Source organism: Salmo salar, chromosome 04 (genome assembly GCF_965601325.2).
Source record: "Salmo salar chromosome 04, fSalSal1, whole genome shotgun sequence".
In the NCBI taxonomy this organism is placed as follows: domain Eukaryota; kingdom Metazoa; phylum Chordata; class Actinopteri; order Salmoniformes; family Salmonidae; genus Salmo; species Salmo salar.
Window position 1 is genome coordinate 51,383,659 of NC_138294.1, and position 14,762 is coordinate 51,398,420.

The window sequence follows — 14,762 nt, forward strand, 5'->3', positions numbered from 1 at the left end:
AGGCACATGATAGCATGCCTGGAGTTTGCAAAAAGGCACATGAAAGACTCAGAGCATAAGGCAAAATATTCTGTGGTCTGAGGAGAAAAAAAATCGAACTCTTTGGCCTGAATGCAAAGCACTATGTCTGGAGAAAACCAGGCACAGCTTATCACCTATTTAACACCAGTCTTACCATGAAGCATGGTGGTGGCAACATCATATTATAGGAATGCTTTTCAGCAGCAGGGACTGGGAGACTGGTAAGGAGACTGGTAACAATGAATAGAGCCAAATACAGGCAAATCCTTGACGAGAACCTGCTTCAGAGTGCAAACAACCTTAGACTAGGGCGAAGATTATTGTTCCAACAGGACAATGACCCCAAGCATACAGCCAAAGCAATGCTGGAATAGTTTCAGAACAAGAATATGAAAGTCCTTGAGTGGCCCAGCCAAAGGCCAGACTTGAATCCCATTGAAAATCTGTGGAAAGACTTGAAGATTGCTATTCACCATCGCTCCCTATCTAACTTAACAGAGTTTGAGAAAAAAGGAAGAATGGGAGAAAATCCCCAAATCCAGACGTGCAAAGCTGATAGACATACCCATGACGACTCAAAGCTGTAATCACTGCCAACGGTGCTTCTACAAAGTATTGACTTATGGGTGTGAATATTTATGTAATTTCATTTTTCAATACATTTGGTAAAAATTCTAAAAACATTTTCACGCTTTTTATTATGGGGTATTGTGTGTAGATGGTTGACCCAAAAAAATCTATTTAATCCATTTTGAATTCAGGCTGTAACAACAAAATGTTGAATAAGTCCAGGAGTATGAATACTTTCTGAAGGGACTGTAGATACAGCCATGAACACACATATTAGACAAACATATTAGATCTCGGCCCTCCTACACTTACCTGAATGCCTCGATGACATAGGAGGTGGGCGTGGCCCCAGCGTTAGGGTTGGGTTTCCAGGACAGTGTGACAGAGGTGCGGCTGACGTCAGTCACGTCAGGCTTGGACAGGGCACTGGGGATCAGGTTAGGGTCTGTGGGTCGACCCGGCTGGACAACCACTCCAAACTCTTGCACCTCCACGTAGGCCCTCCAGGATGCCTCTCCACTGGGGCTGGATGCCAAACAGGTGTATACGCCTGTATCTCCAAGCTGAGGAGACACAGAGACACAGTGTGAGAATGGGCTCATTCAGTAGTGTCTGAGTGGTGGTCTTTATGTGTGAGAGGGGTGTTATGCTGCCCCCTACCTTAGTGTAGCGGATCTGCAGGGCTCCTGTGTCTATCTGAGTGATGCGGGAGTCATCGGAGGACACCACCACCCCGTCTTTCTTCCAGTGGACTGTTGGAGTGGGGGTTCCTGTTGCTATGCAACCCAGGACCACTGTGCTGTCCACAGGTGCCGTCTGATTGGCTGGGCCCTGTCGGATCACGGGAGGGGGGCGGTCTGACACCACTATTCAAAAGGGAGAGGGAGAATGTACTGTTTAATACCAGTTTTACTGTAGGAATCAGACATGGGTTCAAATACTATTTAGGGTATTTCAATTACTTTCAAAGACGTTTGCAAGTAGTTGAATATTGGAATGCATTTGGAAATACACTTGGAAAGTATATTTAAAAAAATATCATATAAACTGACTCAAATAAACTCCCATACATTTAATACAGATATTTCAAACTAGTGTTAAAAATACACTGAGTGTACAAAACATTAAGAACACCTGCTCTTTCCATGACATAGAGTGAGCAGGTGAAAGCTATGATCCCTTATTTATGTCACTTATTAAATCCACTTCAATCAGTGTAGATGAAGGGGATGAGACAAGTTAAAGAAGGATTTTTAAGCTTTGAGACAATTGAGACATGGATTGTGTATGTGTGCCATTCAGAGGGTGAAGGGGCAAGACAACATATTTAAGGGCCTTTGAACAAGGGTATGGTAGTAGGTGCCAGGGTGCACCGGTTTGTGTCAAGAACGGCAACTTTGATATACACATGGGGTATCAAATCAAATCAAATTGTATTGGTCAGATACACATATTTAACAGATCTTATTGCGGGTGTAGAGAAATGCTTGTGTTCCTAGCTCCAACAGTGCAGTAATATCTAACAATAAACAACAATACACACAAATCTCAAAGTAAAATAATGGAATTAAGAAATATATAAATATAAGGATGAGTACTATCGGAGTAGCATTGACTAGAATACAGTAGAATACAGTAAGTACAGTGAGGGAAAAAAGTATTTGATCCCCTGCTGATTTTGTACATTTGCCCACTGACAAAGAAATGATCAGTCTATCATTTTAATGGTAGGTTTATTTGAACAGTGAGAGACAGAATAACAACAAAAAACTCCAGAAAAACGCATGTCAGAAATGTTATAAATTGATCTGCATTTTACAGGGTACAGGAACAATGGTAGACATCTTGAAGCATATGGGGACAGCAGAATGGGATAGGGAGAGATTGAAAATGTCCGTAAACATTCCAGCCAGCTGGTTTGCACATGCTCTGAGGACGCGGCTAGGGATGCCGTCTGGGCCGGCAGCCTTGCGAGGGTTAACACGCTTAAATGTTTTACTCACATTGGCCACGGAGAACGAGAGTCCACAGTCTTCGGGAGCGGGCTGCGTCGGTGGCACGGTGTTATCCTCAATGTGGCTAAAGAAGGTTTATGGCTTGTCCGGGAGCAACACATCTGTGTCCGCGCCGTGGCGGGTTCTCCCTTTGCAAGTCCCTGCCACATACGCTCGTGTCTGAGCCATTGAATTGCGACTCCACTTTGTCTTTGTACTGACGTTTGTCTGTTTGATTGCCTTTCTGCACAATTTTTATTCAACCATATTCCCAATCACCTTGCCATGGTTAAATGTGAAGGTTCGCACTTTTATTTTCGTGCAAATGCTGCCATCTATCCACGTTTTTGGATTGGGGTAGGTTTTAATACTTGACACAACCATGGGAAGCATTGTAGTCAACATGGGCAAGCATCCCTGTGGAACGCTTTCGACACATTGTAGACTCCATTCCCCAAAGAAATTAGGCTGTTCTGAGGGCAAAAAGGGGGGTGCAACAATACTAGGAAGGTGTTCCTAAGGTTTGTTATACTCAGTGTAAGTATTTGAAAATACTTTCAAATAGCAGGCTCTTTATAGGAAATTATTTGAAAATACTAATTAAAAAAAATACGTATTTAAATAACTAAGACTCAAATACACATGGTCTAACCCTGGTCTGAACCAGGTCTGACCCAGGTCTGGGTCAGAATAAATAGATCTCTCTATCATCCCTTCAGATAGAGAGAGAAAGCAGGAATGAAGAGAATAGAATGGCGAGAAAAGAGACAGAGAAAATCAAGGACAGATGAGATGTGAGAGATATTGAGGAAAATTGGCACGAGAAGAACACAATAGGAGTGACAGGTTGGGCAGTGAAGGGGAATAGAAATCAGATTATCCCAATGCCCAGAGCAACTGGCTAATCATTGGGCAATAGTAGACGCACCACGGACCAACAAATAACAAATTCCATTTAGATAGCAGCCAGCCATCACTCTCCCACTTCACAACCCAGTGGAAATAGAGGGGATAAGGCTCTCCAAAATCAGAGGCACAGAGGAAAATAATGGAAATACCTTGAAAACCACCAGAGGTAATGGCAGCAAGTTATTTCTATACAGATACACCATTCAAACAGGGAGGGAGGATGGAAAAGGGGGAGAGAGGTAGAGAGGGAAGGGAGAGACGGGTAAGCCTATTCACTAGAAGGAGAAATAAGGGATGGCAGAGTGAGGAGTGCTACGTGGATTAAATGAAACATGCTACATCCTTGTTTCATTTCCATTAAGTGTAATTGAGTGTACATTAAGTAGGTGACTCTCATTTCCCTGGCGCGGCTGCAGAAAGCATTACCATATGATTACCCAGAACCAATAGCTGCCACCAAGTCACCGCCATGCACAGACAACGCCTGCCGCCTGTACCAGCCTCAGGCAATTATGTTAATTAACTTAATATATGTACATAGTGAAGGCGCACACGCAACTACACACGCACACATACACACGCTCACACTCTCTCAGGTCAGTTTATTATAACCAAGTAGACTTTGCTGCTGGTGCTGGCTGCTGTAATTACTGTTGTAGGTCTTGGAGCCAGACTCACAATTTTAATTCTGTTTTTAATAACTGATGCAATTATCAGGATTATCATAATTCGGTTCACCAGCATGACATTAGGGAGGAGAACGAAAGGTGTCTGGGTTTAAATGTGTGTGTGTGTGTGTGTGTGTGTGTGTGTGTGTGTGTGTGTGTGTGTGTGTGTGTGTGTGTGTGTATGTGTGTGTGTGTGTGTGTGTGTGTGTGTGTATGAAAATGTGATTATGTGTGTATGTGTTTTGGGGGAGGGTTCAATTGGGAAGGAGGGTATGGGTAGTCTGCATGCACTGTCACCATGGGAACAGGGGATTTGGAGCCCAAATGCCTGCAGCTGAGGGTTCCTGAAATCACTCCAACAACAATTAGTCACCAAGGCCAACAGTAACCAGCAAAAAACACTGAACCATAAAGGCCACAGTGTCTCGCCAGGCTACAGGACAGGCTGATCTGCCATACATCCAGTCAGCAATCAGCAAGTAGTTATTCAGTAATAACATTGGAGGCCAGAAATTCTGCATTTTCCAATCATGGAGAGACAACTCAGTCAACCAGGCCAATGGAGGCTTTGGTCAGTTGATTAGAGGAAACCCTCCCTCCTCCCCTCCCTCACTCACTGTCAGTGACCTCCAGCAGGGCCTTGGTGATGACGGAGCCAGCGATGTTGAGGGCCTGACAGCTGTAGTAGCCGGCGTCTGAGCGCTGGGCGTCTGCGATTGTCAGACTGCCTGTCTGGGACACGGAAAGTCGGCTGAAGGGCTGAGGGGGCTGGTAGGAGAAAAGCAGGCTCTGGAGGACGGAGAGAAAGAGACTGGTCTTGAGACTGGAATTACATGTTTACCCTTCAGACATCCATTGGACATGGTGTTATCAATAAACTGCACTCTAAGGATACGATGCATTCAATACCTTTTCTTCAACATATAGGCCTATGGATCAACATTTTCATCTTAAATAGACGGGATAGTATCTCACATTGCTGCCCTCCCTCTGCCAGAAGATGGCAGGCTGGGGGTTGCCAGTGGCCTCACACTGGAAGGTGACCATTCTCCCAACTGCCACCACCTGGTTTCTGGGGCGCATGGCGAACGCTGGGGGCACTGCGGGAGTGGAGAGATGGACCTTGGTTTAACAGGACAAACATTGAAAAACGTTGCAAGCATTGCATTAGAATGATAAAACAAACTATAAAATCACATACAATAGGATGAAAAAATGACTGTTTACCTTTCTTCCACTTAAATATATGCATTTTATTTTATTACCCACTTACTACCGGTCACTCGTGACAACTGAAAATGTGAACTCCTATCGGAGGATTGGAGGAAGGAGAGGAGGACTGTAATGACTAATGATGTCGTGTTGCTGTCAGTGTGGAGGAGGATGACCGACGGATGACAACTTACCAGTGAAGACTACAAGAGAAGAGAAGAGAAGCAAACACAAGAGCAGGAGATGAATAATGATGACAGGCACATGCGATGGCAAAAGATTATCAGTCTATCATGAAACATTTTCAACAAACACTTTGATGAATGAATACATGAATGAGTAAAGGAACGGAATAAACAACAGTCTGATAGACCGCGAGGGACATATGCTGCACAGAAGCTCTGTTTGTGTAGTAGAGTAACAGTCACTGCGTGTTGACTATGGTTGGTCTCAGGGGGTGTGTATTTAATGAATGGGACTCCACAGCGAGACTGCTTCAGTGTGGGTTTGACTGTAAATACATCTTCCTCCCTCCATCTACATTCCTCAACACTATCAAAAACACACATGTATGTGGTTACTGTGGACATACACACTCTCACACACACATTCACACATGCAGTTACTGTGGGGACACGCACACATACACAAATGTTGCCTCAAATAACTGTCTAGGCAGTATTTTATCACTATTACACTACAGCAGAATGGAAATGTCCTTTCTTAATGCTACAAAGAAAAACACAGAGGGACATGTGGGACCTTAAAGAAAGGTCCAGACAAATGGAGGAGGAAGGGAGGACACAGACGGGGGGAAGACAGAGAGAAAGGTCCAGACAAATGGAGGAGGAAGGGAGGACACAGACGGGGGGAAGACAGAGAGAAAGGTCCAGACAAAGGGAGGAGTAAGGGAAGACACAGACGGGGGGAAGACAGAGAGAAAGGTCCAGACAAAGGGAGGAGTAAGGGAGGACACAGACAGGGGGAAGACAGAGAGAAAGGTCCAGACAAAGGGAGGAGGAAGGGAGGACACAGACGGGGGGAAGACAGAGAGAAAGGTCCAGACAAAGGGAGGAGTAAGGGAAGACACAGACGGGGGGAAGACAGAGAGAAAGGTCCAGACAAAGGGAGGAGTAAGGGAGGACACAGACAGGGGGAAGACAGAGAGAAAGGTCCAGACAAAGGGAGGAGGAAGGGAGGACACAGACGGGGGGAAGACAGAGAGAAAGGTCCAGACAAAGGGAGGAGGAAGGGAGGACACAGACGGGGGGAAGACAGAGAGAAAGGTCCAGACAAATGGAGGAGGAAGGGAGGACACAGACGGGGGGAAGACAGAGAGAAAGGTCCAGACAAAGGGAGGAGTAAGGGAAGACACAGACGGGGGGAAGACAGAGAGAAAGGTCCAGACAAAGGGAGGAGTAAGGGAGGACACAGACGGGGGGAAGACAGAGAGAAAGGTCCAGACAAAGGGAGGAGGAAGGGAGGACACAGACGGGGGGAAGACAGAGAGAAAGGTCCAGACAAAGGGAGGAGGAAGGGAGGACACAGACGGGGGGAAGACAGAGAGAAAGGTCCAGACAAAGGGAGGAGTAAGGGAGGACACAGACGGGGGGAAGACAGAGAGAAAGGTCCAGACAAAGGGAGGAGGAAGGGAGGACACAGACGGGGGGAAGACAGAGAGAAAGGTCCAGACAAAGGGAGGAGGAAGGGAGGACACAGACGGGGGGAAGACAGAGAGAAAGCAATGTTGTTGTTGTTGGATTTGGCTGAACCCCATAACCACCAAGCCTGACAGCCATGTTTCTGGAGCGGGACTTGATGAATACGTGACCATGGACATAAAAAGAGCCAGGGTCCAGCTCCCAGCATGTCGTGCTGGATGTGGTAGAGGAAGCGGAGCATCTCTTCCTGCCCCCTGCCTGAGTGTGTTGAGCTCAGTCCAGACCACCTTCACGGGCCACATGCCCACCCAGCTACAGGCTCCCACCATATTTCATATACAAAAAAAAAATGTAACAATGTCCATTTACTGAATACTATGCACCTGGAGAACACTATGTTTCTATCACTATGTATTTCAATGTAATATTTAGGACCAGGATTTGTACATTCCTTGCTAACTTTTCTGTCTAATTTCATTGATGTGGAGTAACATGGGAACTTAATCACAGGGAACAAAGATCATTTCCTTGGCAAATGTGTGCATGCACACACACACACACACACACACACACACACACACACACACACACACACACACACACACACACACACACACACACACACACACACACACACACACACACACACACACACAACAGTGGTGGGAGTGTTTGAAAAGTTTGTTGTCGTGCTGATAGATCCACACTGAAGGCCTAGTGCTGACCCCTGACTTGCAGCATGTGTTTTATGGGGTTAGCTGGGGCCAGAGGCATGAATTCCCCTGGCAGGTTTATAGGGTGATTGGAGGCGTTGTTGAGGGGACACACAAGCTCATGTGTTTGGTCAGTTCAATGGGACAGTAAAGTGAGGGTGGAGTGTGAGAGTATGTATCTTGGACCGTGTGTGTGAATGTGTGCGTCGCACATGCGTGTGTGTACTGCATTTGTGCCGATGTGTATGTGCGTGCCTGTGTGTATGTCGCACACGTGTGTGTATTACTGTGTGTGCTCAGTAGGGTCGCTGGGACAAGGCGTGGCCTGTTCCCATCCCTATGAGACCTATTGGACTTGTTGACTCAAAGGTGTGAAAAGCCTTGCATGGGAGTGTTGGGTTGAGTTACGAGGCTAGCCAGCTCTGTGGCCCGTTTGGACAGAGTTACAACCCCCCAGTGAACACATAAACCTGGAGGGGAGAGAGAGGGGGATGAACTCTACTACAGTTCAGACACTTGGAGACCGGAACTTCCTCTCTCTCCCTCTGGGTGTAGAGCTAGGCCTATAGAGAGCCTTATAGACTGTGGCCTTCATATGTCTGTAAAGGCTGAGGCACACTGTGAGTCTTAAAGCCTATAAAGTAGCTGAACAGTGATATGCATGGATAGGCAAGTGACCAAGGGCCATTGTGGTGGGAGAGAGAGAGAGAGAGAGAGAGAGAGAGAGAGAGAGAGAGAGAGAGAGAGAGAGAGAGAGAGAGAAAGAGAGAGAGAGACCAAATAAAACACCAAATAATGCATGCAGAACAGAATTAGGCCGATACCCGCTAATTATTGTTCAATTCTACAACCACCTGAAAGGAAGCAATTTCCGAACCTTCCATAACAAAGCCATCACCTACAGAGGGATGAACCTGGAGAAGATTCCCTTAAGCAAGCTGGTCCTGGGGCTCTGTTCACAAACACAAACAGACCCCACAGAGCCCCAGGACATCAACACAATTAGACACAACCAAATCATGAGAAAAAAAAAACAAAAAACAAAAAGATAATTACTTCAATCATTGAAAATAATTAAGAAAGAACAGAGCAAACTAGATTGCTATTTGGCCCTAAACAGCGAGTACATGGTGTCAGAATTCCTGACCAATGTGACTGACCCAAAATTAAGGAAAGCTTTGACTATGTATATAGTTACTGTTCACTTTTTACTTCACTTTTGTTTATCCATTTCACTTGCTTTTCCAATGTAAACATATGTTTCCTACGCTAATAAAGCCAATTTAATTTAATTTTGAGAGAGAGAGAGAGAGAGAGAGAGAGAGAGAGAGAGAGAGAGAGAGAGAGAGAGAGAGAGAGAGAGAGAGAGAGAGAGAGAGAGAGAGAGAGAGAGATGTGGCTCAGTTGGTAGAGCATGGGGGTTGTGGGTCACTCTGTAAGTCGAGAGGGATAGCTGTAGTAAGAACAGAAAAGGGTGACGCTAAAGACTTGACATTGAGGAGAAAATACAGGAATCCAGATAATACTGCCAATTACTTAAAAATGTTACAAGGTGATCTGGAGTGTTGGCACTAGTTAAAGTGTGATAAACGACCTCAGTAAAAGTGTTCGGTGATGGAAAATATGACTGAAAACATATTTGGAGAAAACCCTGTGTGCAAGCCTTGTGTTCGGAATGAAAGCAGCTTGACTGGAGTGAGGAGGCCTCCAATGTGTTTTGATTTCCACTACTGATAATGTGGCCTGGCTGCACCAATCACACGGCCAGACTGAGTCTAGAGGAAACGAGTCCTTAGTCTCCTGCCTGCCCTGTTGAATATGTTCAAACACTGCAAGGACATTATAATGTTTGTGTTTGAGGCAGAAAACAGAGAAACTATGGAGTACAAATTACTACCGTGGGCTTATTCTGGTACTTGTGTAACAATGAATACTAGTGTATCCCTCTAGTCAGAAACTATAACTTGAGATACACTGAAAATGCATTGATTGAAAGGAGGGGTTATAAAAAGTTAAAATGTGCTGCCCCTAATGTTACCTTCCAAGCTTCTCTCCCTCTCGCTCTCTCTCTCCCTCTCTCTCTACTATCTCGTGGATCTGAACCCTCAAGTATCTCCAGATGAGATAATGTGTTTGTCAGACAGTGCTGTTGTTATGTCTCATTTCCTTCAGGGGAGATCTGCTCTCCCCCTCCTCTCCTCCTATTTGGTTCTAGGTAGAACCATTTTGGTTCCAGGTCAGACCCGGTGCCAGGATAAAGTGACTAAGGGGACAGTTGAAATGGGCGAAGGGGCAAAACTTTTTGGGGTTCTTGCACTGGAATTATATTGAATTCTGCAAATATGATCACGCTATACCACAATAAACATAAAGTTAAAATGATGAGACTCCGAGATCATTGAGTGCTTTTGAAATCTGTAGCCTATCTCTGCTGCGCTGTTTCAGCACAATGGACAGTACCCTACAACTAGGCCATTTTGGTAATGAGTATAGGCTACAAGATAGATAAGGCAATTCACCTATTACAAACAGCCTATGTGAATGCAGCTGTACACACATCGTACTAAAAGAATGCAAACTAAATGCTGAAAGTAGTAGCCTCGTTATTCATGCATGCAAATAAAAATACTGAATAGCAGTTTGTCTTAGAATACCCGCACAACTGTAAATGCAATTTTTTATTTTTTATTTCACCTTTATTTAACCAGGTAGGCCAGTTGAGAACAAGTTCTCATTTACAACTGCGATGAATGAATGCGAATAGAACAAAATCAATAAAAATTTAGGCTAGTTACATTAACAGTAAACACACACAGTAAACAAAAGGCGAATGGAGATCCAAATAACCAAAACCCAGCCTACAGCCTACTACAGTGAGATGCAGACATGCACAATTGTCTTGACAAATAAACAGGCCTATGCAGGCCCGCTTCAAACATAGCAATGTGTGCCGCTTGCTCGTGAGTTAAGCAATGCGTTGTGATATGTCACAATGCACTTCTATGAATCAAATTGCACCCACATATCAACCCCCCCCCCCCCCCCCCCCCCCCCTTTGCGGGACAGTTGAGCTAACGTAGGCTAATGTGATTAGCATTAGGTTGTAAGAAAAATACAATTTCCCAGGACATAGACATATCTGATATTGGCAGAAAGCTTAAATTCTTGTTAACCTGTTAGGGCTAGGGGGCAGTATTGACACGGCTGGATAAAAAACATACCCGATTTAATCTGGTTACCACTCCTACCCAGTAACTAGAATATGCATATACTTATTACATATGGATAGAAAACACCCTACATTTTCTAAAACTGTTTGAATGGTGTCTGTGAGTATAACAGAACTCAAATGGCAGGTCAAAACCTGAGAGATTCCTTTACAGGAAGTGGCCTGTCTGACCATTTGTTGAACTTCTTTTCCATCTCTATCATTTACTAAGGATCTCTGCTCTAACGTGACACTTCCCACGTCGTCCATAGGCGCTCAGAGCCCGGGAAAAAACAGAATGTCGTCATTCCAGCCCCAGGCTGAAACACATTATCGCCTTTCTCAAGTGGCCGATCAAGGGACACTGGCTTATGCGCGTGACCCCGACCGCCCCCGCCTTTGGGATTTTTTCCTCTGTTTGCCGAAAAGGAGATTCCCTGTCGGAATATTATCGCTTTTCTACGAGAAAAATGTCGTAAAAATTGATTTTAAACAGCGGTTGACATGCTTCGAAGTACGGTAATGGAATACTTAGAATTTTATTGTCACGAATTGTGCCATGCGCGTGACACTTCTTTACTATTTCGGATAGTGTCTGGAACGCACGAACAAAACGCCGCTATTCGGATATAACGATGGATTATTTTGGACCAAACCAACATTTGTTATTGAAGTAGCAGTCCTGGGTGTGTATTCTGACGAAGACAACAAAAGGTAATGAAACTTTTATAATAGTAAATATGATTATGGTGAGTGCTAAACTTGCCGGGTGTCTAAATAGCGAGCCCGTGATGCCTGGGCTATGTACTTAGAATATTGCAAAATGTGCTTTCACCAAAAAGCTATTTTAAAATCGGACATATCGAGTGCATAGAGGAGGTCTGTATCTATAATTCTTAAAATAATTGTTATGCTTTTTGTGAACGTTTATCGTGAGTAATTTAGTAAAATGTTAGCGAATTCCCCGGAAGTTTGCGGGGGGTATGCTAGTTCTGAACGTCACATGCTAATGTAAAAAGCTGTTTTTTGATATAAATATGAACTTGATTGAACAAAACATGCATGTATTGTATAACATAATGTCCTAGGGTTGTCATCTGATGAAGATCATCAAAGGTGAGTGCTGCATTTAGCTGTCTTCTGGGTTTTGGTGACATTATATGCTGGCTTGAAAAATGGGTGTCTGATTATTTCTGGCTTGGTACTCTGCTGACATAATCTAATGTTTTGCTTTCGTTGTAAAGCCTTTTTGAAATCGGACAGTGTGGTTAGATTAATGAGAGTCTTGTCTTTAAATAGCTGTAAAATAGTCATATGTTTGAGAAATTGAAGTAATAGGATTTTTAAGGTTTTGAAAATCGCGCCACAGGCTGCCAGTGGCTGTTACGTAGAGGCTAGCTAAGATAGAAGCAGCTTCAATGGTAAACTTGACCCCGCCTTTGTATAAAATTAAAGGCATATCACATTATCCACTTAGCCTACCACAGAGATGAGAAGTGTTTTTCCTGCTTTTTATGGAAACTCAAAGGAGTCATACCTAACCCCAGTGGCTTTCCATAGCCCCCTACACACCGCAGTACACCCTGTCCATTATGCTGACACAGCACAGCAGAGATAGATTTCTTTGTGCCTGTCACTCAATCATTTGAACTTTTTTGCTATTTTTATGTAGGGACATAAAACTAAAAGTGAGGGGTCTAAGCGCCCTTTAGCTCCCTCGTGGAGCTAGACCGTTCCACAGAGAATTTTACATGGAACCCAAAAGGGTTTTACCTTGAACCTGTGTACACCGTACTTAGACAGCTACACCTTTCCCTCCAATTAAGCCAATCTGTACGAATCTGCTATCTGTTCTTCCTCTCCTCTGTTCAGACCCTAAATTAGACCCTGGTCCCCCTCGTTTCCCAGGCAGGCAGGGCTGGTGTAGAGTAGACTGTGTAATTGGAACCATGTCATTCCCAGCGTGGGACACAGGATTGTCTTTAATTAAGCCCTGCTCTGTCTGTCTGTCTGTCTGTCTGTCTGTCTGTCTGTCTGTCTGTCTGTCTGTCTGTCTGTCTGTCTGTCTGTCTGTCTGCCTGCCTGCCTGCCTGCCTGCCTGCCTGCCTGCCTGCCTGCCTGCCTGCCTGCCTGTCTGTCTGTCTGTCTGTCTGTCTGTCTGTCTGTCTGTCTGTCTGCCTGCCTGCCTGTCTGTCTGTAGTGTAGTGAGGTGTTACTGTTCATTTCCTGCCGTCAGTCCCTGTGCTGTGGGGGGTCATTGTGGCAGGGAATCCCTGCTCATAAATGAACCCACTTCCTGGTGCCTCATCAACACTCCCATCTGTTACACTGATCCAGTCATGGTTAGACTGTGGCAATGGGCTGTGTAAGTAAGGAACAAGGCTAGTAGAGTGCTGATTGCTTCAGAACTGATATGAACGCAAGCCAAGAGGATACAGTAAATTACATAACCTCACAGATTGAACTGATAACCTAGCTCAGTCTGTTACCCTGGGAACTGCTTGACTTGACACATGAATGTAAACTGATCCATGCTTAAGAAAACAGGGCAGGCCAGAGATCAGTAGGGTAAAACTCCATGGTGTGGCTAGACAGGGTTAGGTAGGATATCTACTAACTGCTCTGAGAACAGCTGTCTTCTTCTTCACACGTTCTCTAACGTTACATGAATGTGAGAGCAACAGCTGCACAGCATAAACCCAGTCTGCACGTTTCATAGTCTGTGCACCTTTCATGTCAAACAGCAGGTGTGACCAGGGTTGGGGTTGGGGTTAGGGTCGGGGGAGGTTGTACTGACCGTGTACGGTCAGCGTAGCGGACGCTTCTGCCTTTCCCACCATGTTCTCTACAACACACGTGTAGGAGCCCTCGTCTGATGGTGCCACACCACGCACACTCAGAGTGTGGTCCTCCAGGATCTCATACCTGTAGACAGACACACACACAGGGAGAGAGAGAAAGAGATAGAGAGAGATAGACATGAGACAAAGGATCTTTACACGATGGCAGGCACACTGTAATATCCCAAGCATCTGATTCCATGACCAGATGTGACCCTGCATGTGCATAAGGTTTAGATCATAGTATATATCTATGATGTAAGAGTGTAATATAAAGGCTGTATAGCAGTGCTGGGTCATCCATCCGTACCTCCCCTTGGGCAGGTCTGCATCCTCTTTCCTCCAGCGGACAGTGGGGACCGGATCTCCCCGCGCCTCACAGTGGAACTCCACACTCTCATCTGCCAGCACCATAACACTACTGGGCCTCTTCACAAACCCTGGGCGTTCTGGAGGAGAGCATCATCATCATCATCATCATCATCATCATCACTGTCATAATCGTCAAAATAACCACTATTCTTTGTGTGAAGATGTGCACGGCAGTCTGTAGAGAGCCCTCGCAGCACACGCTTTCTTCCTCCATTTCCTAGAGTTCCAATGCTGGTTTATGTTAATATCGGCATTCTACAGTATCACACACATTTGAAGTTGAACTGAAATCTTAGCTTATACACTTAACCAATAGCTACCCGGACTATCTGCATTGACCCTTTTTGCACTAACTGTTTTGACTCATCACATTACGCTGCTGCTACTGTTTATTATCTGTCACTTTATTCCTCGTTATATGTATATACCTACCTCAATTTCGTCATACGCCTGCACATCGACTCAATACTGAAAAACTGCTTCTTTCTCAAGGCCATCAGACTGTTAAATAGCCATCACTAGCACCTTAGAGGCTGCTGCCCTATATACATAGACTAGGAATCACTGGCCACTTTAATAATGGAACACTAGTCA

The 14,762-nt window shown here is 44.9% G+C and overlaps 1 protein-coding gene across 3 annotated transcripts in view; it reads right to left on the reverse strand.

Moving 5' to 3' along the window:
• The window catches only part of LOC106603264 (roundabout homolog 1), a 220,748-nt gene that overhangs the window by 15,202 nt on the left and 190,784 nt on the right, over positions 1 to 14,762 (reverse strand). For all 3 annotated transcript variants that reach the window (XM_082974526.1, XM_082974527.1, XM_082974528.1), the window contains 6 exons: positions 14,107 to 14,245; positions 13,754 to 13,881; positions 5,138 to 5,262; positions 4,780 to 4,951; positions 1,252 to 1,457; positions 904 to 1,154 (listed from right to left, as the gene is read on the reverse strand). In XM_082974526.1, the coding sequence (XP_082830652.1) occupies positions 904 to 1,154; positions 1,252 to 1,457; positions 4,780 to 4,951; positions 5,138 to 5,262; positions 13,754 to 13,881; positions 14,107 to 14,245 (1,021 nt within the window). The remainder of the gene's footprint in view (positions 1 to 903; positions 1,155 to 1,251; positions 1,458 to 4,779; positions 4,952 to 5,137; positions 5,263 to 13,753; positions 13,882 to 14,106; positions 14,246 to 14,762) is intronic.